The 25,426-nt window shown below is 35.1% G+C and overlaps 1 protein-coding gene across 21 annotated transcripts in view; it reads right to left on the bottom strand.

Moving 5' to 3' along the window:
• The window catches only part of WDPCP (WD repeat containing planar cell polarity effector), a 720,444-nt gene that overhangs the window by 246,834 nt on the left and 448,184 nt on the right, over window positions 1-25,426 (bottom strand). For all 21 annotated transcript variants that reach the window (XR_008522114.1, XR_008522111.2, XR_010136176.1 and 18 more), the window contains 2 exons: window positions 12,608-12,796; window positions 9,094-9,217 (listed from right to left, as the gene is read on the bottom strand). Coding sequence is in view for 16 of the 21 variants with exons in the window: in XM_054547452.2 (XP_054403427.1) it covers window positions 9,094-9,217; window positions 12,608-12,796 (313 nt within the window). In the remaining 5 variants the exon portion in view is untranslated. The remainder of the gene's footprint in view (window positions 1-9,093; window positions 9,218-12,607; window positions 12,797-25,426) is intronic.

Raw genomic sequence — 25,426 nt, 5'->3', positions numbered from 1 at the left:
CTGTATGTCTCTTAATCCTCGCCAAACTAAAGAGAGCCAAGCTTGCTGACAAGAAGCATGATGAGGTCATCAGCAGGGGACAGTCTGGAGTTTGAGGTTAACAACTGTCTTGATCAGGAGTATGGTGGGTCTGCAGATGCAGTTCACTCTCTTATAAAAGTGGTCTTCTACCCAGGTCCTCACTCACTGAATAAAAGTACCAGAGAACACAGCAAGGAGTTACAAGCAAAAGAAAATGAGAGTAATAAACAATTCCGAACAGATACCTCATCTAGAATTTGGGCAGAAAACACCTTTTGTACATCCCAAATGAAAAAAATAACTAATGTCTAGGGTGAAGAAAAGTCTTAAGATTCATTCGTTCAATGTCACGCCTAATAAGCAGACTATCCCCACTCTTACCTCTATCTGTACAATGAATCCAGTCTATTTCTCTCACACCAGAAAAAAAGAGTTGTTAAGGTTATCACAGCAATGCAAATGGAACAGAGTGGGTATTAGGGTAGCTTCTTACATAATCATGATATTCCCTTTTTAACACTGCAGTTTTTACCCTTTTGATTTTTAGACAAAATATCATTCATAATTTAGAACATGAACAACATACGCAAAATGTAAGGACTTCTTTTACTGCTACTGCTATATTTAGGAGGCAATGCTGTTAAAAGAAACCAGACTGCCAGATGAAAAACAGCATGGATGCTTTGGGCCACACCCCTCACTCACACACACAATTAGCTATGAAAGGGGCTTTAAGGAAGAAAAGCAAGGTATACAAAATTTGTTCATATAATGACCATCGAGTTATTTATATTTATATTCTGTCAATTTTGTTTGGTATCCTAATTTACTGATTAGTATAACAACTTTTCTTCAAATTGCCATTATGGTAAAGGAACCCTCATCCCTTGGCAGGAATCTAAAGAGCCCTTATACCCATGGTATTCCTTCCTAAATGGCCCTAACTGTGCCCACATAAAAACCAGCTCCTTCATCTATAAAATCACATTTTTCTAGGTGCTTCCAGTTAAAAGACTTGAGGTTTTGCTATTGTTCCCTCCTGCTTATTTCTCCTTTTGCCTTTTCATCCTTTCCCTAACCAGGGTCTGTTCAGATGTGTGCAGACCACTCTAGGCTTAAACAACCTTTAAATCCAACTACCATACCAAAGAGTACAAGTCTCTTGGAATGCCATCATAATGAATCAAACTTCTTAGGATTTTTTAAAGATGTTAAAATTTCATGTATTCAATGATTATGACTATGAAAAAAATGCATTTGATAAAAAGGACTGAAAAAAACCAACATAGAAAAGAATTGTGTGACTATAGCAATGGAACCTCACTTGCAAAAAACATCTTGGGACTGTGGTTTACTTTATAGGAGAAACATTAATTACCATTTTCTTTCATGTGTATAGGACTATTTAAATCTTCTATTTCTTTTTTAGTCAGTTTTGGTTTTTATTTACCTAAGAAATTTTCAGTTTTCCCCATTTTTCACGTTTGTTGTCATAAATTGTTCATTGTATTCCCTTTGTTTTCTGTTTGACTAATCTTGTCAAAGAAGAAATGTTTAGCTTTATTAATCCTATTTTATAATTTTGGTTTTTGTTACATTTATTTCCAAACATGTCTTTATTTCCTTCCTTCTTTCTTCAGATTTATTTTACTGATATTTTTTGCAAGTTTTAAAAATTTCGTGGCTCATAAATTTTGAGTCTTTCTTCTTTTCCAAGGAAAACATTTTAAATATATATATTTCCCTTCATAGCCCTGTCTCAGAACTCACTTCTGAATTTCTCACTCAAACTCAACATTTCCAAAACCAAACTCCTGATCTCTTCCCACATACCTGTTCTTTCTGGAGTCTTATCAATCTTGTCAGTTTTTCCAATTGCTCAGGTCAAAACACTTGAAGTCATGCTTGACTTCTCTATTATATTCTTTGTCCAATCTGTTAGAAAATCCTGTTGTCAGAACCTTTAATATGTCCAAAATCCACCACTCTATCTTCATTCCCTTTGCTTCCAATCTGTAACTGGCCACCATTGCTTACTCAATTACTGCAATAGCCTCCCAATGGGTCTCCTTCTCCTTGACCTTCTAAGGACAATTCTCAACACAGGATCTGAGTTATCCATTCACTAGGTAGTTTCAAATCATCTATTGAGTTCCCCTATTATTCAAGAGAATACTCTCAATTCCTTACAACAATCTACAAAGTCCTGTATGACCTGGCCACTTGCTGCCTCTCTGGCCCATTGTCTCATTCCTCTCCTTCTCATTCACTGCTCCAGCCAAACTGCTGGGATTTAACTAATATTTTGCCTTTTTAGTGAGGCCTTCCCTGGCAATCTTTTTTTTTTTTAACAGTATGATTCTTTATTTTGTAAAACAAGCCTCCACTCCCCTAAAAAAAACTTTTTCATAACAATTTGTATTTTCCAGGGCCAAAGCTAAGGCTAGGGTGAGATGAATGAGGGAGAACAAGAGAATTTACCTAAGGATTAAAATTTAAGAAATCTGGCAATCTTATTTAAAACTGCAGTCCACTCACCCATCATCTAATACTTCCTAGCCCTGTCTCTGCATGTTCTCTTTCATGGCATGTATCATTACCTGACATATTATGTATTTTACCCACTTATTTATTGTATTAGGCCATTCTTGCATTGCTATAAAGAAATACCTGACACTGGGAAATTTATAAAGAAAAGAGGTTTAATTGGCTCATGGTTCTGCAGCCTGTACAGGTAGCATGGTGCTAGCAATTGCTTGGCTTCTGGTGAGGTCTCGGGAAGCTTTCACTCATGGCAGAAGGCAAAGGGGGAGCCGGCATCTCACATGGCAAGAACTGGGCAAGAGGAGGGAGAGCCACCAATGTTTAACCAACCAAGTATGGTCATTTGGGTCATGAGGGTGGATGCCTTATGGTTTGGTGCTGTCCTTGTAAACTCACTATCACAGGGAGCATCAAGCCATAAATAATCCACCCCCATGATCCAAATACCTCCTACCAAGCCCCACCTCCAACACTGGGGATTACACTTCAACATGAGGTTTAGGCAGGGGCAAATATACAAACTCTTTTTTTTTTTTTTTTAATCTGTTTTGCCCTTTGCCATATTCCTAGCTAAGTGCTTGGCATGTAGTACTCAGTAATTAATTGTGGAGTAAATAAAAATTACTCCTTGACATTTTCATGAATTTTATGATCTAGAATATGGTCAATTTATATAAATGTTTATTCATGGGAAAAAAGTATAGTCTCCACTTGTTGGACTCTACACATGTCCATTAAGTCAAGATTTTAATTATACAGTATTGTTCAAATCTCCTATTTCCTGACACTTTGTTTGCTTAATCTATCAATTACTAAATGAAAGGAGTTAAAATTATTTAACTACTGACAGTGGACTTTTGTGTACACTGAAGCTATGTTACACACATTTAGAATTGTTATATCTTCGCAGAGAATTGATTTTTCTGTCAATATTGATCTCTAGTAATCTCTACTAATGATTTTGCCTTAAAGGCTATTTGTATTACATTACCAATATAGGCTGGGCACGGTAGCTCACGCCTATAATCCCAGCACTTTGGGAGGCTGAGGCGGGTGAATCACCTGAGGTTGGGAGTTTGAGACCAGCCTGACCAACATGGAGAAACCCCGTCTCTACTAAAAATACAAAATTAGCCGGGCATGGTGGTGCATTCCTGTAATCCTAGCTACCTGGGAGGCTGAGGCAGGAGAATCGCTCGAACCTGGGAGGTGGAGATTGCGGTGAGCCAAGATAACTCCATTGCACTCCAGCCTGGGCAACAAGAGTGAAACGCCATATCAAAACAAACAAACAAACAAACAAACAAAAAACAAAAAAACCCATTACTACTATATTAGCCCTCTTTGGAGTATTTATCTGGTATAAATTTTTTTATATTCTCTGACATTTAAACTTTCTTTGTTTTTTTTGTTTTTTTTTAAATGACATATGGTCTTGCTCTGTCGCCCAATGCAATTGCAGGAACAAGGCTCACTGCAGACTTGAACACCCAGGCTCAGGCGATCCTCCCATCTCAGCCTTCCAAGTAGCTAGGACTACAGGCGTGTGCCACCATGCGCCTGGCTAATTTTTTAAAAAATGTTTTGTAGAGACGGGGTCTCACTGTGTTGCTTGTGCTGGTCTCAAACTCCTGGGCTGAAGCGATTCTCCTCCCTTGGTCTCCCATAAATGCCGGGATTACAGGTGTGAGCCACAGCACCCAGCCACCTTCTCTGTTTTAGATGTCTTAACAAAAAAAAAAACTGAGGAAAAAAAATCTGTTTTACATTAACAATGATTATTGAGTTTTTGATTCATTGCTAGTATCTCATTGTGTGTTTTCTATTTTCCATCTTTTTTCCCATGTTTCTTCCCCTGCATGCTGCACTTTCCCCTAATTCTTGCCATCTTTGGGGTTAATTTTTTTTCTTTATCCAACATTTTCCCTCTCCTTCGTTGAAAATTATATACTCTATTTCTTTCCTTTTAGTGACTACCCTAGAAATTCTGTATTTCACTTACTAAAATCTAGAATTAATAAATATCTTTATCTTCCTCTTGAAAAGTATAAGGACTTTAGAATGCTTTAACTCTCTTCACTCCTCTTCTGATTTATATGTTGTTATTGTCCAAGATTTTATTTTAATTTTTAACCCCCTGAATCAGACATTAGTGTATATGCTTCATATGATCAATTTTTGTTTAGGTTTCCACAAGTTTATGATTTTTTTTTTTTTTTTTTGTCTACCATTCCTTTCTGCATCTCATGACTTCCTTCATTCCAGTTCTCTCAGGAAGGATGCTGTCCCATTCAAGGGTTCTAGATTTATGTATGGATGTCTGATACAACCTCCCATTCTGCATGAGCTCTCAGTTATGTCTCCTATCCTCTGAGTACACAACCTTTGTAAACCAAGCACCTATCTTACTGTGAGCCAGAAGATGCCCTCCAGGAGAATGTTGAGTTTGCTTACTCTTGTGGAATCAAGCATCCTTGTCATTTCAGCCTGTTTCCCTTACTTTACTGCCAGCTCAACCATGCTTTCAATAAATATTTTGAATATATTATCTAGCATTTTTGGATGATCTGACCAGGAGTTTTTCTCTAAAAATCATTCTATCTTGTTGCCTTGCATGTTCTTAGGTTAACTTTTTTAGTATTCATGTTCTTTAAAATGATTTCATACAAATGTTGTATTTACTATATATGCTCCATCAGCGAAAAGTATAACTGAAAAAGCCACGTATACATGGAATTGCTTAAGAACTGTTTTAGTCACAAAATGATTTTTGTTTTGCCTATCATATATATTTTACATAAGCTAAAAGCCATTTCCAAAAGACTGTCCTTTTTTTCTGAATTCTAAGTGTAAATATTGACTCCAATATATTATCCCCAACATCTTATTGTAAAAATTTCCAACATAGAGCAAAGTTAAAAGATTATCTACCACATGTATTCTGACTTTATTGTTTTACAATATTGCTTATCACATATTTACCTATCTATCCCTCTATTTATCCATCAATTCATATTACTTTTTGTTGTTACATTACAAAGGAAAATGCAGACATCAATACATTTCCGCACCAATATTTCATAAACAAAAAATTTTATTTTTAGGCAATGAACCTCAAATTCCCCAAGTTTTGCTTAATATTTTTATAAGCATTTAAAAAGCACAACTCTCTGTGCCACAATCACATAACACTATTTGAGTCAGAAAACAACAGTCTCACAGTTAAGAAGGGGGAAAAGTTAAAAATAAATTATTAACTCTTTATAATACATTATATTTCCATGTTAGTAATAAGCTTCATATGTGGCACATTCATTTGAAATGTTTGCCCTTTCATTTCATCAATATTTAGGGGTTCCTATTATAGTTTCTATTTGTTTATGATGAAAAGCTCTCATTTGCCATCATTTCCCTGTTCAGTACTTGTGGAAGACTATTCAATTTCATGGAGGCAGCTGACTAATTACCTTTTAAACTTAGTTTAGGCAAAGTTGCATTTACCTTCTGTAGGTAAGTGTCTTCCAGTTTAACGATTTTATAAATTAGATTCTATCAACTCTTTAAAATTTTATTATAATAAACACTTTATTAGCTACCATATCAAGACTGTGCTTCTACTGTTTTCCTATCTTTAATGTTAGAAGCATAATTTACATTTCTAGGGAGCATTTCTTTATGAAAATTGATCACTTTGAATGCATACAAAAAGATGAGAAGTGAGTTTTAAAGTTTAGATTTGTTTGGATTTGGAAAAAGGCTTTCAGATAATTTTTTATATTTGTTAAAGTCAAAAAAGACCAAAAAGTGTAAAGCAATGTCTATAGAATTCCTCTCCTCTCAAGACAAAAAGAAAATTATATATAAAACATTTATTTTAATAATCTACATGGTATACTTGTCTATTATCACAAATTCATACTATGACCTTACCCTTCATATGCTGGATGAAATTAAAATCAATGTAATATTTTACTCTTTATCAAAATAATCCAATCCAGATTCAGGCAATCTGAGTTCCATGTGAGTAATTTTAGGCACACCCCTAATCTCTGTGGGGCAACTTTTCCTCATCTTTAATTTAAAATTCCCTATGATAGTCTTTACTGTTTAGGGATATTCCATTGTCTAATATGGTTTCTTTCTTCAGAGTATTAAAATATTGACTAGCCAAAGGACAGGGAGTAACGTAATTCTAGCACTTCACAAATACAAAAAGGTATTTGGCCTGTTTCTCTTCCCCTAAGCATGAGAACTTCTTGGTAGCACATTAAACGAAAGAATGGTTCCAACTTAAGCTATCTAATTTCTTCAAAACTTTTGTTTCTTTTTTCATAATACTGTACAGCCTACTATCAAAAGAAGAACTAATAAAACACTCATTATAATTGAAATAGTAGCAAAGTACGCAAAAGAAGAAACATGAAAAAGCTAGTATGCCCCAAGGGAAAACATCCAGTTCCAGATGTAACCATATAGAAAAGCTAGAGAATAATAATAATGATAACAATAATAGTGACCTTATCAAAGTATGTCCAAAAAATAATTAGAAAACCATTTGAGAAAAACCAATGAACAAAAAATTCACATTAGTAGAACAGCGCATCCTAGAGCCAGCAGGATGGTTACAAATATGATGCTTATGTGAAAACTAAATCACTGCATAAAATCTCAGAGGCCAGAGACAATGAGGACACAAAGAATAGGCTTCCAAAACTTCTGTTTCATTCACTTTCATCTTTTTGGGCTCTTTAGGCAGGAGGAGAATTCATTAATTTTCCCCAGAAACAGAGAAACAAATATTAGCAATAAGAGCAAAGAACAAAGCTCTAAGTCCAAATAAATGTGACATTAACCCCAGCACTTTTACCATATGTTCATTCGTAGAAGACAGCCTCATTTATATGAAGAGTCCTGGAATATGCTAATGTCATTCAGATGAAAAGGCAAGATTCAATTACATATCATAACCCTTGCAATATTTTAATGTTTCTCAGCTTCTAAAATTGCTGTTTTCCAGAGGCTTCACTGCTTGGTAGACTTCAAAATGCCACTTTATATATAAAAATCTAATTATAGAACATGAATATCTACACAACAATACAAATTCTCAAATCTTGACCAATCTGAAGTTTCCCCCTTCTTTTTGGCAGTCAAAAATAGTTACCAAACAGTCTACTCTTAAGTGAATAAAAATTTCCAGTTATTTTATAAGCTAGGATCTAAAAAATATACAATCAATAATAGATAAATGGTTTTAAGGGAAGAGTAAGGAACAGGGAATCAAAATCAGTTCAAAGATCTGACACCACCAATAACTTGTTATTTGATCTAAACAAGCCACTTATCTATGCCTCAGTTTACTCACTTGTCAAATGATACTACTACTTTAACAGGGGTTTCTGAGAAAAAAATAAGAGAATATACACCAAAGCCCTTGAAAGAGTGAAAAGCTCTATAACAGATTATATTATTAGTAAAATTAAAAGTCTAAAATCAACTCCTTGATGTAATCCTCCTTTTTGGTACACAGTTGAAAATTCTGTTACTTTCCATTATATAACATGTCATATATAAAAGAATACTATACATATATGTATACATATATGCAAACATACAGACATACATATGTATATGTATGTGTATATATATACACATAGTTAAAAATAATTTTTTATTTTTAATAATTTAATAATTTATTTAATAATTTAATATACCCTGATATTTACCACTCATCTTAATAGAACATTACTAATACCTTAGAGGCTATTACATGCTTATTTTATCATATTTCTTTTCATTCACTCCAGACTGCTCTAAATTGTGTGCTAATTACTCGCTTGCTTTTACTTATAGTACTGCCACATTTACATATGTATCCCTAAATTATCCATGCATTCATCTTCCTTCTTTCCATCCATTAATCCTGCTTTCTGAACTTCATGTATATATATATACATGCTACTGTATTTTTCTTTCAACTTCTGCAATACTTTTCTTAGAAAAATTTCTTGACATTATTTTTCACATATTTTCTAGGTTAACAAAATTTATTATACCCATTTAAAGCAGAGAAAATGGGGTACGGTGAAGCTGGAAACTTGCCACATTATATGAGCAGACAATGGACAAGTTTTTCTACAGTAATTCTGAAAGAAAAACAAACCAATGACTGTCTCAGAGCTTTACAGAACATTCACATCATTAGCTTCAATTAAAAAGAAAATATTTACTTAGTGCGAGTAGCACAATTCAGTTAATATTTCTACATTGACTTTACATAGCTTTCATATTAAAGAGGAAGGTATATTAAAAAGTACTGATGATATAAAACCCCCAAATAATATTCAAATATTTCCTTAAAATGAAAACCATAACAAATTAAATAAGACCAAAAGAAGATGTATATTTCTTTGAGGAGATGGACTGTTAGGAAACATGTAGCCTTACTATGGAATATTTTAATTAAAGAGGATGTCTCCTGAAATAAGTAATCAGTCTGACACCAATCAATCCAAACATTTCATTCACCTGAGCAAGTGGTGGAAGAATCTCCTTGCATATTTGCTGATTTGGTCTCTATATTCCAATATAGTGGAATCCAGAAGTGGTCTTGCTGGAGCATAGAAGGTTCCAAGGCTTGTCTCAAGCTGTGCTGTGGAATTCAAACATAGCAGCACTAAAACAAGTGAAACTCCTTCAATTACAACAAAATACTCATGTTTGCAGTCAGTCAGGTTTTGCAAACTTAGATGAAACGTGAACTTGTTGCAGGAAAGATGAAATTAAAATATGACAGCTGGTGCAAAAACAAACCTGTGTATAAACTTTCACTTGAGGCAAAGCTGACAATGACTCTGAGCAACAAAAAGCTGTCAAAACTGAAGAAATCCATAATGAACCAACCTCTCACCACAAATGGGTAATTAAAACAGTGACTCATCAAAGTAACACAGTTCGAACTAGTACTTCCAGTAAAATCAACTCACAGTGTGCTAACATTTACTCTCTTTGGCTAAAAGGAGAAAACTGACCTTTCTTCATTGGGAATTGAAATCGATATAGCAGAAATGTTTTTTAAAATAATACAAATAAACAGCCATATTGGAGTAGAAATATATCTCTATTGCAATTTTAAGACAACCGTGAAAGTCCCTATATCTTCCCTAAGTCCTGCCCTAAACAGCAAAAGTCTTGGTTTTATCCAAGTGTGAAAGCTAAGACGTCTGGGAGAGGAAAGAAGGACTGGAGAGGCAGGTTTTGATAAACTAGAGGGCTAAGATTGGGGGAAAGGGCACATTTTGCCTGTTTCAGAATTTTACCAAGACATGCTCATGGGACTAGGTTTTTTCCCAGAAATACCTGGAAGTTAAGTAATTACCATAATGGTGAGAGTAAGAGTATGTATGAGAACACTACAGTTCACAGTAAGACTTCTCTGATTTTTATGCTACTAGCACTGGGTTGAATAAACAATTCCTTATTTAGCAAAACTCTTTAGTTTTAGGCATATTTGGGTTTGAAAGTATTAAATACCTCATCAGAGTAATTACTATGGACTTGGCTAAGCTGTTAGTAATTTCTTTTTTTAATCTCAAATCTAGACAGTAAAGTAAGATGAACTTTAGGGGTATTTTCTTTCAAAGCAGCAGTCAATTTAGATTACAATTGAATACAGCAATGCTATTGTGAAAACAAGCCAGATTCTCTTGCCATTGCTTGTTTTCTTGACAGCATGTTTCGTACATCTGAAATGTTCGAACCTACATGGAATACTCATAACTCCCAGCGCAGTTATAGATTCATTAGATAGCCCAGCTTGATGTTTAAGGCAGAAATGAAGATCTCAAAGATAACTACAATACGGCTACAAATAAAAGAGCTCACTGGGTTCTGCTAATAAAAGGAAAACAAATTACCATGTCAAATTTGTTAGATTCAGATAGAATAAGTCTCAAGAGAGAAAAAAAAATTCTGAATGTTTTAGAAATATGTTTTGCAGTTACTTGGGGGAAAATGCACATACCTACTTAAAATGTACATATTCTAATAACCCAGCATCATGCAAAAATTTTATTTTAATAGCCTAGTATCATACAAGCTTTTTATTTCCCTATCTCTCCAATATGGTTCCTTGAAAATATACTTTATTAAGGCAAGAATCTGATAATGCCCATTTGTGTATTCTCTAATAATCTTTCCTATAACACAGTAATCTTACAAGACAAATTCACTAAGGTGCTAGCAATTTTTCAGTGTGCTGAGGGTCAATATTTTATCTTTTCCATATTTCTTCTTTAACTGTAAATTTATGATCTCTTATATAGATTGTATATAACATAAGCATTCTTTAGGGACCCTGCTCTTTAAAATTTTTTCTTTCATTTTTTTTTTAAGTATACACTCAGTCATTACAGTATATCAATACTAAGAAATAATTAGTTAAGATAATTGCAGGCAGCAATATTATAGTAGTACCTTGTACCCTAAAATTATGGAGTTATACTCTTCTTTTTATTTTTAACTAATACTCATTGAGTACCTAAGTAGTGGGCCATGCACTAGGCATTTTCTCATTGTAAAAATACTGGAATTTCTTGGCCAGGCACAGTATGGGCTCACGCCTGTAATCCCAGCACTTTGGGAGGCTTAGGCAGGCAGATCACTTGAGGCCAACCTGGGCAACATAGTGAAACCCCTCTACTAAAAATAGAAAAATTAGCTGGGCGTGTGGTGCACATCTGTAATCCCAGCTACTCAGGAGGCTAAGGCAGGAGAATCGCTTGAACCTGGGAGGCAGGCATTGCAGTGAGACGAGATCATGCCACTGCATGCCAGCCTGAGCAACAGAGTGAGACTGTCTCTAAATAAAGAAAGAAAAATATTGGAATTTCCCTAGATAAATTTTGACTACCTCCAAAAAGAACATTTAATTAATATTAAATAAATATTTATTGTGGGCCATGTGTGACTTGGGCCAAGACCCATGATACAGACTTCCTGGAAGAGCATGTGCTTACTAATTATTCTTCTCTAAAATTACTAAAATGAAGGTTACCTACAGAATTCTATCCAAACAACTTGTTTATTTTGGCAATGTAATAAAGTGGGATAAGAAAAATCTATAAAAATGCAAAGAAAATAGAAAAGAAAAGCTCTCCAAGTAAAGATCTTTTGACATATTTCCTGTTCCTCCTATCTTGTAAATTACCTAGGGACAGTTTCTCATTCACCATGATTTTCCATCATTAATGTCAATGCTTACCACAAAGATATGAAAGATGCAAATGTTAGAATGTTTAGGTGTATTGTACATTAAGTAAATAACTTATAAGAAAAATAATACAAGATAATTGGCAAATATAAAGATTTATTTCATTATTGTATGTGTCACAGCATTCCCCATTGCCCCACCCCCTGACCTTAGTTTTTCTAACTTCTCTTTTAAAATTAAACATCTTAGATATCTATCGACAAAATTACTTATTGGGCAAAGGTAAGGAAATCCAAGCAGGCAGAAGAGAGAAGAGTGTTACAACTATAAGTCAGAATAAGGAAAACAAGAAGGAGCGGCCTGGGCTACAATCAGATATACAAAAAAAGGAAGTGTTAAGGACTATTGTCTGGACAGAGGACTTCGGTGTGAGAAAAAAATATTGATATCTAATGTGAGGGAGGAATAAAGACCTTTGTTTGGTGCCCTTTGTCTAGCAGACCCCATGGAGTACATGAAATTTTTGATCAAAGTTTGAAATCTGAGCATGTTCCATCTGTGAGCTTAGACTGAATTCTACAATGACTGCACTGTAAGCTCCAACATAAGCATATACAGAAAAGTTGTTCTTTATGTTGACAAATACTATACAGTAAGTACTATATGGGAGCAATTATTTGATATCTGATCCTTTCAGTTTTAATAGAGCACTAACATTTTTATCATTTAATCTCCAATACCATGACTCAAAAACAACCTCAAAAAATAACTCAATAAAATCTATTTCATGTATATACAAAACTCATCTGTGAAAAATATTTCAAGTCTGACCTTCTCTCTCTGGAGTGAGCTTCTGTCTAAGAAGATGGTTTACAATGGCGCTCATGCTGATAAAGCACTGGTGGCCCAGAGTGTCCCAGTTCATGCTGCTCAGGATGTTTATTGCTTCATAGATCTCATCACAGTGAATGTACTGGAAGATGATGTCTATCAGGCCCAGCTGTCCTCGACTGAAGACACCTATCACAAAACATGGAAAACCAGGTGAATCTTTTAAAATAAAAGTAGAATAACAAAAAGAGTTAACTTTTCCATAAAGAAAAAAACCTGTATTGCTTGCATTAAGTGCTAGAAATGTGGGACTGATCTCCTTCTCAACTAATATTTGCTATAAGATACACTGATACAACAAAAACACATCTGTTGATCCTTTTAAAATGAAAGAAAATTCACTTTTACTCTTAGGACAAAGAGCACAAAACAAAGATTGGGGGGTGGCATTCTGTTCTGGTTTTATTGTCTTTTAAATATGGCTGACCTCATTTGAAATTAATAATTTCTGTGTATTAAATGACAATAAGTACTAACAAAAAAACAAGGTTTTTTGCTTGTTTGTTTTATGTAATTTTTTAAATCTTTTCAAAGTGGTAGGTTACAAAATCTTTTTTTCTTCAATGTTTACTGATTAAAGTCTAAAAAACTTCCTCTCAGTACAAATAATCATGAAAGAAAATGAGAAAATGTATGTGAAATTACTTTTAAGCCACAAAGTATTATAAAATATTACTGTAATTCTTTGTATTACTATCATCATCATCATCATTTAACTGGAATAGTTATAGGCTTCAGGATTTTAAAAAATGTATTAGTTCATGAGAAAGATGCTAAAATTCTTCATGCTAACTTCAAATCACATCAAAATGAAAACTTGTGCTATTAACAGGACTCAACTTGATAGGGAATCTGGGGAATTGCCCTGACTATACTAAGCAGTAAAACTTTACTATTCCTTTTGTGTTGGTAAAATCAAAGAATGTGACTGTCCAACAGCCTTCATGAGCCTGCAGTCAAGCATTGGAAGTCCTCATAAATCAGGGTGGTTCCTTGGCAGTAGATATTAATTCATAGGAACTTTGCAGGAAACCAAAAATATCTGAAGTCTGTTGATTCCACCTACACCCTATGTAATACTTCTACTAGTAACAAAAGAAATAACTCATCTATTGAGAAGAAAAGCTAACATATAATCATAATAAAATCATTGAAAGGTGATAAAGAGAAAATCTTAAAAGGCAACCACAGGAAAAAAAAAAACACTGGATGTACAAAAAAGCAAAGATATGAATGATTACAGACTTTGCATCTAAAATTATGTAATCCAGAAAACAATAACAAGACATTTTAAAAGTACTGAGAGGTAAAAAGTAAATTAATCTAGAATTCTATACCTTTATAAAAATGATCCAAAATTCATAAAGAAAGATAACAATCCTTAAATGCACCTAATAACAGAGCTGTGAAATAATAAAGCAAAAACTGACAGAACTAAAAGGAGAAAAAGCCAGATCTAAAATTATAATTGGTGCCCAGGGGCAGTGGCTCATGCCAGTAATCTGAGCACTATGGGAGATCAAGACAGGCAGATCACTTGAGGTCAGGAGTTCGAGACGGCCATGGCAAACATGGCAAAACAGTCTTTACTAAAAATATAAAAATTAGCCAGGCATGATGTCAGGGGCCAGTAATCACAGCTACTCGGGAGGCTGCAGCAGGAGAATCGCTTGCATATGGGAGGTGGAGGTTGCGTTGAACCGAGATCACACCACTGCACTCCAGCCTGGGTGACAGAGTGAGACTCTGTCTCAATCAATCAATCAATCAATAAAATTATAATTGGAGATTTCAGCACTTTTAATAATCAAGAGAATATGTAAGCAAAAAATCAGTAAGTATAGGAAATACTTGAAAAACACTATCAATGAATTTGACCTAATTGACATTTATAAAACGCTGCACCCAACCACAGTAAAATACATTCTTTTTAAGTGTACAGAGAACATAGACCAAGATAGAGCATATTCTGAGTAATATAATAAAGCTAAAAACATTTAAAAGTTTTAAAATCATAAGAGCATTTTCTCTGACCACAACAGAATTAAATATCAATAACAGAAAAATTATCTGGAAAATCCCCAAATATTTAGAAGTTAAGCAACATCCTTCTAAATAACCTATGGGTCAAAGAAAAAAATGTCACAAAATATATTAGAAAATATTTTTAATTGAATTAAAGTAAGACCCAAAGTAAATGGAAGGAAATAATAAAGACAGTAAATAGGAAATAACAAATATAGAAAAATCAATGAATTCAATAGTTTGTTCTTTGAAAAGATCAGTAAAATTGACAAACTTCTGTCTCAGCTGAGAAAAAAAGAGAGATGATACAATTACCAATATAAGAATGATCACTACAGAACTACTGACATTTAAAATCAGTGAATAATTAGTTTTTATATGAATAAATATAACCTAAATGCAATGGATTCCTTGAAAGACCCAAACTATCAAAGGTCACTCAAGAAGGAATAAACAATGAGAACACATGGACACAGGAAGGGGAACATCACACTCTGGGGACTGTTGTGGGGTGGGGGACGGGGGAGGGATAGCACTAGGAGATATACCTAATGCTAAATGACGAGTTAATGGGTGCAGCACACCAGCATGGCACATGTATACATATCTAACTAACCTGCACATTGTGCACATGTACCCTAAAACTTAAAGTATAATAATAATAAAATAAAATAAAATAAAAAGAAGGAATAAACTTGAATGGCTCTGTATTATTTAAATTTGAAGTCATTGTTAAAAAAACCTTTACACATACACACACACATGTGCACCAATGCACACACATAATTAAATACAACCTGCATGTTAAGATGTCTTCACTGGTGAATTATCTCAAACATTAACGGAAGAAATAATAAAGCCAGGAACAGTGGCACACACCTATTGTCCCAGCCTCACAGGAGGCTAAGGCGGGAGGACTGCTTGAGCCCAAGAGTTTTAAGTCCAACCTGGGCAAGACAGCAAGACTGTGTCTCTAAAAAAAATAGTAATACGTAAAAAAAAAAAAAAAAAATTAACAAAAGAAGAAATAATATAAATTCAATACAACTCAAATTATAAGAGAGAATACTTCCCAACTCATTTCATGTGGTTAGAATTACACTGACACCAAAAATGAAGATATTACAAGAAAATAAAAAGAAAACTACAGACTAATATTTCCCATAAACAAACACAAAAACCCTTAACATAATATTAGCAAATCCAGCAATATATTAAAAAGATAATATATCATGAACAAGCAAGATTACTCCCACAAATGCAAGGTTGCTTAAACATCTGAAAGCCAATCAGTATAATTTACCTTATGATGAGAAAAAAGAGAAAAAACCTATAATCATTTCAATTGCTGCAGAAAAAGCACTTGAAAAAAAATTCAACATCCACTCAAGATAATATATCTTAGCCGACTAGGAATGGAAAGGGACTTCCTCAATATAATACCATCATACTTATAGTGAAAGATTGAATGTTTTCCACCGAAGACTGGAAACAAAGCAAGGATGTCCTCTCTTACCATTTCTATTTAATATTTTACCAGATGTCCTAGCTGCAAGAAGTGAAGAGAATAAAATAAAAAGCACACAGTTTAGATAAGATGATGTAACACTTCTAAATCCAGTTGTCATGATCATCTATGTAGAAAATCCTAAGGATTCCAAGTTACTTCAGCTAAGAATGAGTTTAACAGGATTGCAGGATATATGGTCAATATTTTAAAAATTTATTTCTACATAATCCCAATGAACAATAAAAATTGTAATTAAAAATATTTACAATATAATCCAAAAACATGAAATACTTAGGGATAAATATAACAAAGCATGTACAAGACCTTTACACTTAAAATTATAAAACTATGCAGAGAGAAACTAATGAACACCTAAATAATTGGAGAAGGGTACTACTTTTATGGATTAGGAGACTCAATATTGTTAAGAATCATTCCTCCCTAAAATGATCTATAGATCCAACACAATCTCAGTCAAAATCCCATCAGGTGAAACAAGCCAGTTTCAAAACTTATATAGACATGGAAAGGATCTAGAATAGTCAAAATAATAGGAAAAAGAAGAATAAAGTTGAAGGACTAACAGTACCTGATTTCAAGACTTACTGTAAAGCCACTTACTGTAAAGCCACAGGAATCAAGTCAGAATGGTACTTGCTTAAGTACAGACATTTAATTCACTAAAAGACAATACAGTTATTGATAGGTCAAAGTAATTCAATGGGAGAAAGACTACTCTTTCTGACAACTGGTGCTGGAACAATAAATATACATATTAAAAATTAATCTCAACCCATACCTCATACCATATGCAAAAAATTAACTTGAAGTAGACCATAAACCTAAATGTAACAGCTAAACCCACAAAACTTCTATAAGAAAATCCTTGTGACCCTGCGTTAAACAGTTTTCTTAGGACGTGAAAAGCAAAAGCCATAAAACAAAGAACATTATGAACTGAGTTTCATTAAAATTAAAAACTTCTGCTACTTTATACACAATGGTAAAATAATGAAAGGGTAAACTACAGGCTGAAAGAAAATATTCACAATACAAGTATCTTACAAAGGCCTTGTATTCATAAAATATACATAAAAAACCTCTTACAACTCAAGAATAAGTAAAAAATCCAATTAAATTTGGGCAAAAGATTTGAAGACATATTCATCAGACAAGATATACAACAAATAAGCACATGAAAAGATGCTTAATTCCAACAGTCACCAGAGAAATGCAAATTAGTACCATGACACACTTACTAGAATGGCTAAAATTAAAATGACCATTAATTTCAAGTGTTAGAACTTGGAGCAAACTAGAGTTCCCATAAATTGCTGATATGCTAAATGACACAATCATTTTAGAAAACAGTTTCTTCTAAAGTTGAACAAACACTTAGCATATGGCCCAGCCATTTTAAACTTGTAGGTTTTTTTTTTTTAATTTATTTTTATTATACTTTAAGTTTTAGAGTACATGTGCACAACATGCAGGTTTGTTACATATATATACTTGTGCCATGTTGGTGTGCTGCACTCATTAACTCGTCATTTAACATTAGGTATATCTCCTAATGCTATCCATCCCCCCTCCCCCCACCCCACAACAGGCCCTGGTGTGTGATGTTCCCCTTCCTGTGTCCATGTCTTCTCATTGTTCAATTCCCACCTATGAGTGAGAACATGCGGTGTTTGGTTTTTTGTCCTTGCGATAGTTTGCTGAGAATGATGATTTCCAGCTTCATCCATGTCCCTACAAAGGACATGAACTCATCCTTTTTTATGGCTGCATAGTATTCCATGGTGTATATGTGCCACATTTTCTTAATCCAGTCTACCGTTGTTGGACATTTGGCTTGGTTCCAAGTCTCTGCTATTGTGAATAGTGCTACAATAAACATACGTGTGCATGTGTCTTTATAGCAGCATGTATAATCCTTTGGGTGTATACCCAGTAATGGGATGGCTGGGTCAAATGGTATTTCTAGTTCTAGATCCCTGAGGAATCACCACACTGACTTCCACAATGGTTGAACTAGTTTACAGTCCAACCAACAGTGTAAAAGTGTTCCTATTTCTCCACATCCTCTCCAGCACCTGTTGTTTCCTGACTTTTTTTTTTCTTTTATTATTATTATTATTATTATTATTATTATTATACTTTAGGTTTTATGGTACATGTGCGCAATGTGCAGGGAAGTTACATATGTATACATGTGCCATGCTGGTGCGCTGCACCCACCAACTCGTCATCTAGCATTAGGTATATCTCCCAATGCTATCCCTCCCCCCTCCCACTTGTAGGTTTTTGATGAGAGAAATGAAAATATATGTTCATACAAAGACTTGTAGATGAAAGTACATAGCATTTTTAATCTGTTAGCGAAAACCTGGAAACAAACCAAATGTCCATCAATATGTGAAAGGATTAAAAAACTGTGGCACAGAAATACAAAAAAACCCTCAGAGGATATTAGGAACACCTCTGTGCACTCAAGCTAGAAAACCTAGAAGATATGAATAAATTTCTGGGAACGTACACCCTGTCAAGATTGAATCAGGAAGAAACTGAATCCCTGAATAGATCAATAACAAGCTCCAAAACTGAATCACTAATAAAAAGCCTACCATTAGAAAAAGCTTAGGACCAGACAATTCACAGCCAAATTCTACCACATGTATAAAGAAGAGCTGGTACCATTCCTACTGAAACTATTCCAAAAAAATGAGAAGGAAGGACTCCCTAACTCATACTATGAGGCCAGCATCATCCTGATACAAAATCTGGCAGAGACAACAAAAAAAGGAAACTTATGGCCAATATCCTTGATAAACGTAGATGTAAAAATCCTCAATAAATACTAGCAAATGAAATCCAGCAGCACATCAAAATGAAAATCTACCACAAATAAGTAGGTTTTATCCCTAGATGTAAGTAAGGTTAGGTCAACATACACAAATCACTAAATGTGATTCATCACATAAACAGAATGAAAAACAAAAACCACATGATCATCTCAATAGACACAGAAAAGGCTTTCAATAAAATCCAACATCCCTTCATGTTAAAAAAAAAAAAAAAAAACCTCAACAAACTAGGTATTGAAGGAATATACGTCAAAATAATAGAGTAATCTATGACAAATCCACAGCCAACATCATACTGAATGGGTAAAAGCTGGAAAACTGGAACAAGACAACGATGCCCTCTCTCACCATTCCTGTTCAATATAGAACCAGAAGTCCTAGCCAGAGCAATCAGGCAAGAGAAAGAAATAAAATACAACCAAATAGAAGACATGAAGTCAAACTATCTCTGTTTGTAGAAAATATGATTCTATACCTGGAAACCCCATAGTCTCTGCCCAAAAGCTCCTAGATCTGAGAAACAATTTCAGCAAAGTTTCATGATACAAAACTAAAGTATACAAATCAGTAATATTTCCATACACCAATGACATCCAAGCTGAGAGCCAAATAAGCAACACAATCCCATTCACAAAAGCCACAAAAAGAATAAAACACCTGGGAATACAGCTAACAGAGAGGTAAAAGATCTCTACAACAGGAATTACAAAACACTGCACAAAGAAATTAGAGATGACACAAACAAATGGAAAAACATTCAAAGCTCATGGATAGGTAGAATCAATATCATTAAAATGGCTTTACTGCCCAAAGCAATTTACAGATCCAGTGCTATTCCTATCAAACTACCAATGACATTCTTCACAGAATTAGAAAAAAAATAAACTAATTTGAGATCCGTTCCAAGATGGCTGAATAGGAACAGCTCCTGTCTGCATCTCCCAGTGTGACTGACGCAGAAGACGGGTGATTTCTGCATTTCCAACTGAGCCTCAGCTGGTGATACCCAGGCAAACAGGGTCTGGAGTGGACCTCCAGCAAACTCCAACAGCCCTGCAGCTGAGGGATCTGACTGTTAGAAGGAAAACTAACTAATAGAAAGGAATTGAACCAACATCAACAAAAAGGGCATCTACACCAAAACCCCATCTGTAGGTCACCAACATCAAAGACCAAAGGTAGATAAGACCACAAAGATGAGGAGAAACCAGAACAGAAAAGCTGAAAATTCTAAAAACCAGAGAGCCTCTTCTCCTCCAAAGGATTGCAGCTCCTCGCCAGCAATGGAACAAAGCTGGACGGAGAATAACTTTGACGAGTTGACAGAAGTAGGCTTCAGAAGGTTGGTAATAACAAACTTCTCCAAGCTAAAGGAGCATGTTCAAACCCATTGCAAGGAAGCTAAAAACCTTGAAAAAAGTTAGATGAATGGCTAACTAGAATAAACAGTGTAAAGAAGAACATAAATGACCTGATGGAGCTGAAAACCATGGCACGAGAACTTCGTGATGCATGCATAAGCTTCAATAGCTGATTCAATCAAGTGGAAGAAAGGGTATCGGTGATTGAAGATCAAATTAATGAAATTAAATGAGAAGACAAGGTTGGAGAAAAAAAGAGTAAAAAGAAACGAATAAAGACTCCAAGAAATATGGGACTATGTGAAAAAACCAAATCTTTTCGGTTTGATAGGTGTATCTAAAAGTGATGGGGAGAATGGAACCAAGTTGGAAAACACTCTTCAGGATATTAGCAAGGAGAACTTCCTCAACCTAGCAAGACAGGCCAACATTCAAGTTCAAGAAATACAGAACACACCACAAAGATACTCCTCGAGAAGAGCAACCCCAAGACACATAATCGTCAGATTCACCAAGGTTGAAATGAAGAAACAAATGTCAACGGAAGCAGAAAGAGAGGTCAGGTTACCCACAAAGGGAAGCCCATCAGACTACCAGCGGATTTCTCTGCAGAAACATTACAAGCCAGAAGAGGGTGGGGGCCAATATTCAACATTCTTTTTTTTTTTTTTCTTTTTATTATTATTATTATTATTATTATTATTATTATACTTTAGGCTCTATTTTCAACCCAGAATCTCCTATCCAGCCAAACTAAGCTTCATAAGTGAAAAAGAAATAAAATCCTTTACAGATAAACAAATGCTGAGAGATTTTGTCACCACAAGGCCTGCCTTAGAAGAGCTCCTAAAGGAAGCACTAAATATGGAAAGGAACAACTGGTACCAGCCACTGCAAAAACATGCCAAATTATAAAGAACATCCATGCTATGAAGAAACTGCATCCATTAACAGGCAAAATAACCAGCTAACATCATGACAGGATCACATTCACACATAACAATATTAACCTTAAATGTAAATGGGGTAAAAGCCCCAATTAAAAGACACAAACAGACAAACTGGATAAAGAGTCAAGACCCATCAGTGTGCTATATTTAGGAGACCCATCTCACGTGCAGAGACACACATAGGCTCAAAATAAAGGGATGGAGGAAGATCTACCAAGCAAATAGAAAGCAAAAAAAAGCAGGGGTTTCAATCCTAGGGTCTGATAAAATAGACGTTAAACCAACAAAGATCAAAAGAGACAAAGAAGGCCATTACATAATGGTAAAGGGATCAATTGAACAAGAAGAGCTAAGTATCCTAAATATATATGCACCCAATACAGGAGCACCCGGATTCATAAAGCAAGTCCTTAGAGACCTACAAAGAGACTTAGACTCCCACACAATAATAATGGGAGACTTTAACACCCCACTGTCAATATTCAACAGATCAATGAGACAGAAGGTTAACAAGGATATCCAGGACTTGAACTCAGCTCTGCACCAAGCAGACCTAATAGACATCTACAGAATTCTCCACCCCAAATCAAGAGAATATACATTCTTCACAGCACCATATTGCACTTATTCCAAAATTGACCACATAATTGGAAGTAAAGCACTCCTCAGCAAATGTAGAAGAACAGAAATCACAACAAACTGTCTCTCAGACCACAGTGCAATCAAATTAGAACTCAGGATTAAGAAACTCACTCAAAAGTGCACAACTATATGGAAACTGAACAACCTGCTCCTGAATGACTACTGGGTAAATAATGAAATTAAGGCAGAAATAAAGATGTTCTTTGAAACCAACAAGAACAAAGACACAACATACCAAAATCTCTGGGACACATTTAAAGCAGTGTGTAGAGGGAAATTTATAGCACTAAATGCCCTCAAGAGAAAGCAGCAAAGATCTAAAATTGACACCCTAACATCACAATTAAAAGAATAGAGAAGCAAGAGCAAACAAATTCAAAAGCTAGCAGAAGGCAAGAAATAACTAAGATCAGATCAGAACTGAAAGAGATAGAGACACAAAAAAACCTTTCAAAAAAATCAATGAATCCAGGAGCTGGTTTTTCGAAAAGATCAACAAAACTGATAGACTGCTAGCAAGACTAATAAAGAAGAGAGAACAATCAAATAGATGCAGTAAAAAATGATAAAGGGGATATCACCACCTATCCCACAGAAATACCATCAGAGAATACTATAAACACCTCTATGCAAATAAACTAGAAAATCTAGAAGAAATGGATAAATTCCTGGACATATAAACTCTCCCAAGACTAAACCAGGAAGAAGTTGAATCTCTGAATAAACCAATAACAGGCTCTGAAATTGAGGCAATAATGAATAGCCTACCAACCAAAAAACATCCAGGACCAGACGGATTCACAGCCGAATTCTACCAGAGGTACAAAGAGGAGCTGGTACCATTCCTCCTAAAACTATTCCAATCAATAGAAAAAGAGGGAATCCTCCCTAACTCATTTTATGAGGCCAGCATCATCCTGATACCAAAGCCTGGCAGAGACACAACAAAAAAAGAGAATTTTAGACCAACATCCCTGATGAACATCGATGCAAAAATCCTCAATAAAACACTGGCAAACCGAATCAAGCAGCACATCAAAAAGCTTATCCACCACAATCAAGTTGGCTTCATCCCTGGGATGCAAGGCTGATTAAACATATGCAAATCAATAAACATAATCCATCACATAAACAGAACCAATGACAAAAACCACATGATTATCTCAAAAGATGCAGAAAAGGCCTTCAACAAAATTTAACAGCCCTTCATGATAAAAACTCTCAATAAACTAGGTATTGATGGAATATATCCCCAAACAATAAGAGCTATTTATGACAAACCCACAGCCAATATCATACTGAATGGGCAAAAACGGGAAGCATTACCTTTGAAAACCAGCACGAGACAAGGATGCCCTCTCTCACCACTCCTATTCAACATATTGGAAGTTCTGGCTAGGGCAATCAGGCAAGAGAAAGAAATAATGGGTATTCCATTAGGAAAAGAGGAAGTCAAATTGTCCCTGTTTGCAGAGGACATGATTGTACGTTTAGAAAACCCCATCATCTCAGCTCAAAATCTCCTTAAGCTGATAAGCAATGTCAGCAAAGTCTCAGGATACAAAATCAATGTGCAAAAATCACAAGCATTCCTATACACCAATAATAGACAGAGAGCCAAATCAGGAGTGACCTCCCATTCAAAATTGCTACAAAGAGAAGAAAATATCTAGGAATCAAACTTACAAGGGACATGAAGAACCTCTTCAAGGAGAACTACTAACCACTGCTCAAGGAAATAAAAGAGTACACCAACAAATGCAAGAACATTCCATGCTCATGGATAGGAAGAATCAATATCGTGAAAATGGCCACACTGCCTAAGGTAATTTATAGATTCAATGCCATCCCCATCAAGCTACCAATGACTTTCTTCACAGAATTGGAAAAAACTACTTTAAAGTTCATATGGAACCAAAAAAGAGCTTGCATTGCCAAGACAATCCTAAGCAAAAAGAACAAAGCTGGAGGCATCATGCTACCTGACTTCAAACTATACTACAAGGCTGCAGTAACCAAAACAGCATGGTACTGGTACCAAAACAGAGATATAGACCAATGGAACAGAATAGAGCCCCCGGAAATAATACCACACATCTACAACCATCTGATCTTTGACAAACCTGACAAAAACAAGCAATGGGGAAAGGATTCCCTATTTAATAAATGGTGCTGGGAAAACTGGCTAGCCATATGTAGAAAGCTGAAACTGGATCCCTTCCTTACACCTTATACAAACGTTAATTCAAGATGAATTAAAGATTTAAATGTTAGGCCTAAAACCATAAAACCCCTAGAAGAAAACCTAGGCAATACCATTCAGGACATAGGCATGGGCAAGGACTTCATGACTAAAACACCAAAAGCAACGGCAACAAAAGCCAAAATTGACAAATGGGATCTAATTAAACTAAAGAGCTTCTGCACGGCAAAAGAAACTACCATTAGAGTGAACAGGCAACCTACAGAATGGGAGAAAATTTTTGCAATCTACACATCTGACAAAGGGCTAATATCCAGAATCTACAAAGAACTCAAATAAATTTACAAGAAAAAAACAACCCCATCAAAAAGTGGGCAAAGGATATGAACAGACACTTTTCAAAAGCAGACATCTATGCAGCCAATAGACACATGAAAAAATGCTCATCATCACTGGTCATCAGAGAAATGCAAATCAAAACCACAATGAGATACCATCTCACACCAGTTAGAATGGCAATCATTAAAAAGTCAGGAAAACAACAGATGCTGGGGAGGATGTGGAGAAATAGGAACACTTTTACACTGTTGCTGGGACTGTAAACTGGTTCAACCATTGTGTAAGACAGTGTGGCGATTCCTCAAGGATCTAGAACTAGAAATACCATTTGACCCAGCAATCCCATTACTGGGTATATACCCAAAGGATTATAAATCATGCTACTATAAAGACACATGCACACATGTTTATTGCGGCACTATTCACAATAGCAAAGATTTGGAACCAACCCAATGTCCATCAGTGATAGACTGGATTAAGAAAATGTGGCACATATACACCATGGAATACTATGCAGCCATAAAAAAGGATGAGTTCATGTCCTTTGCAAGGACATGGATGAAGCTGGAAACCATCATTCTCAGCAAACTATCACAAAGACAGAAAACCAAACCCCGCATGTTCTCACTCATAGGTGGAAAATGAACAATGAGAACACTTGGACACAGGAAGGGGAACATCCCACACTGGGGCCTGTCAGCGGGTGGGGAGCTGGGGGAGGGATAGCATTAGGAGAAATACCTAATGTAAATGACTAGTTGATCAGTAAACCAACATGTCACATGTATACCTATTTATCAAACCTGCAGGTTGTGCACAGGTACCCTAGAACTTAAAGTATAATAAAAATAAATAAATAAAA

This window comes from Pongo abelii, chromosome 12, assembly GCF_028885655.2.
Source record: "Pongo abelii isolate AG06213 chromosome 12, NHGRI_mPonAbe1-v2.0_pri, whole genome shotgun sequence".
NCBI classification, from domain to species: Eukaryota; Metazoa; Chordata; class Mammalia; order Primates; family Hominidae; genus Pongo; species Pongo abelii.
Note: the sequence above shows the minus strand (reverse complement) of the source record. Positions and strands in the feature narration are given on the sequence as shown.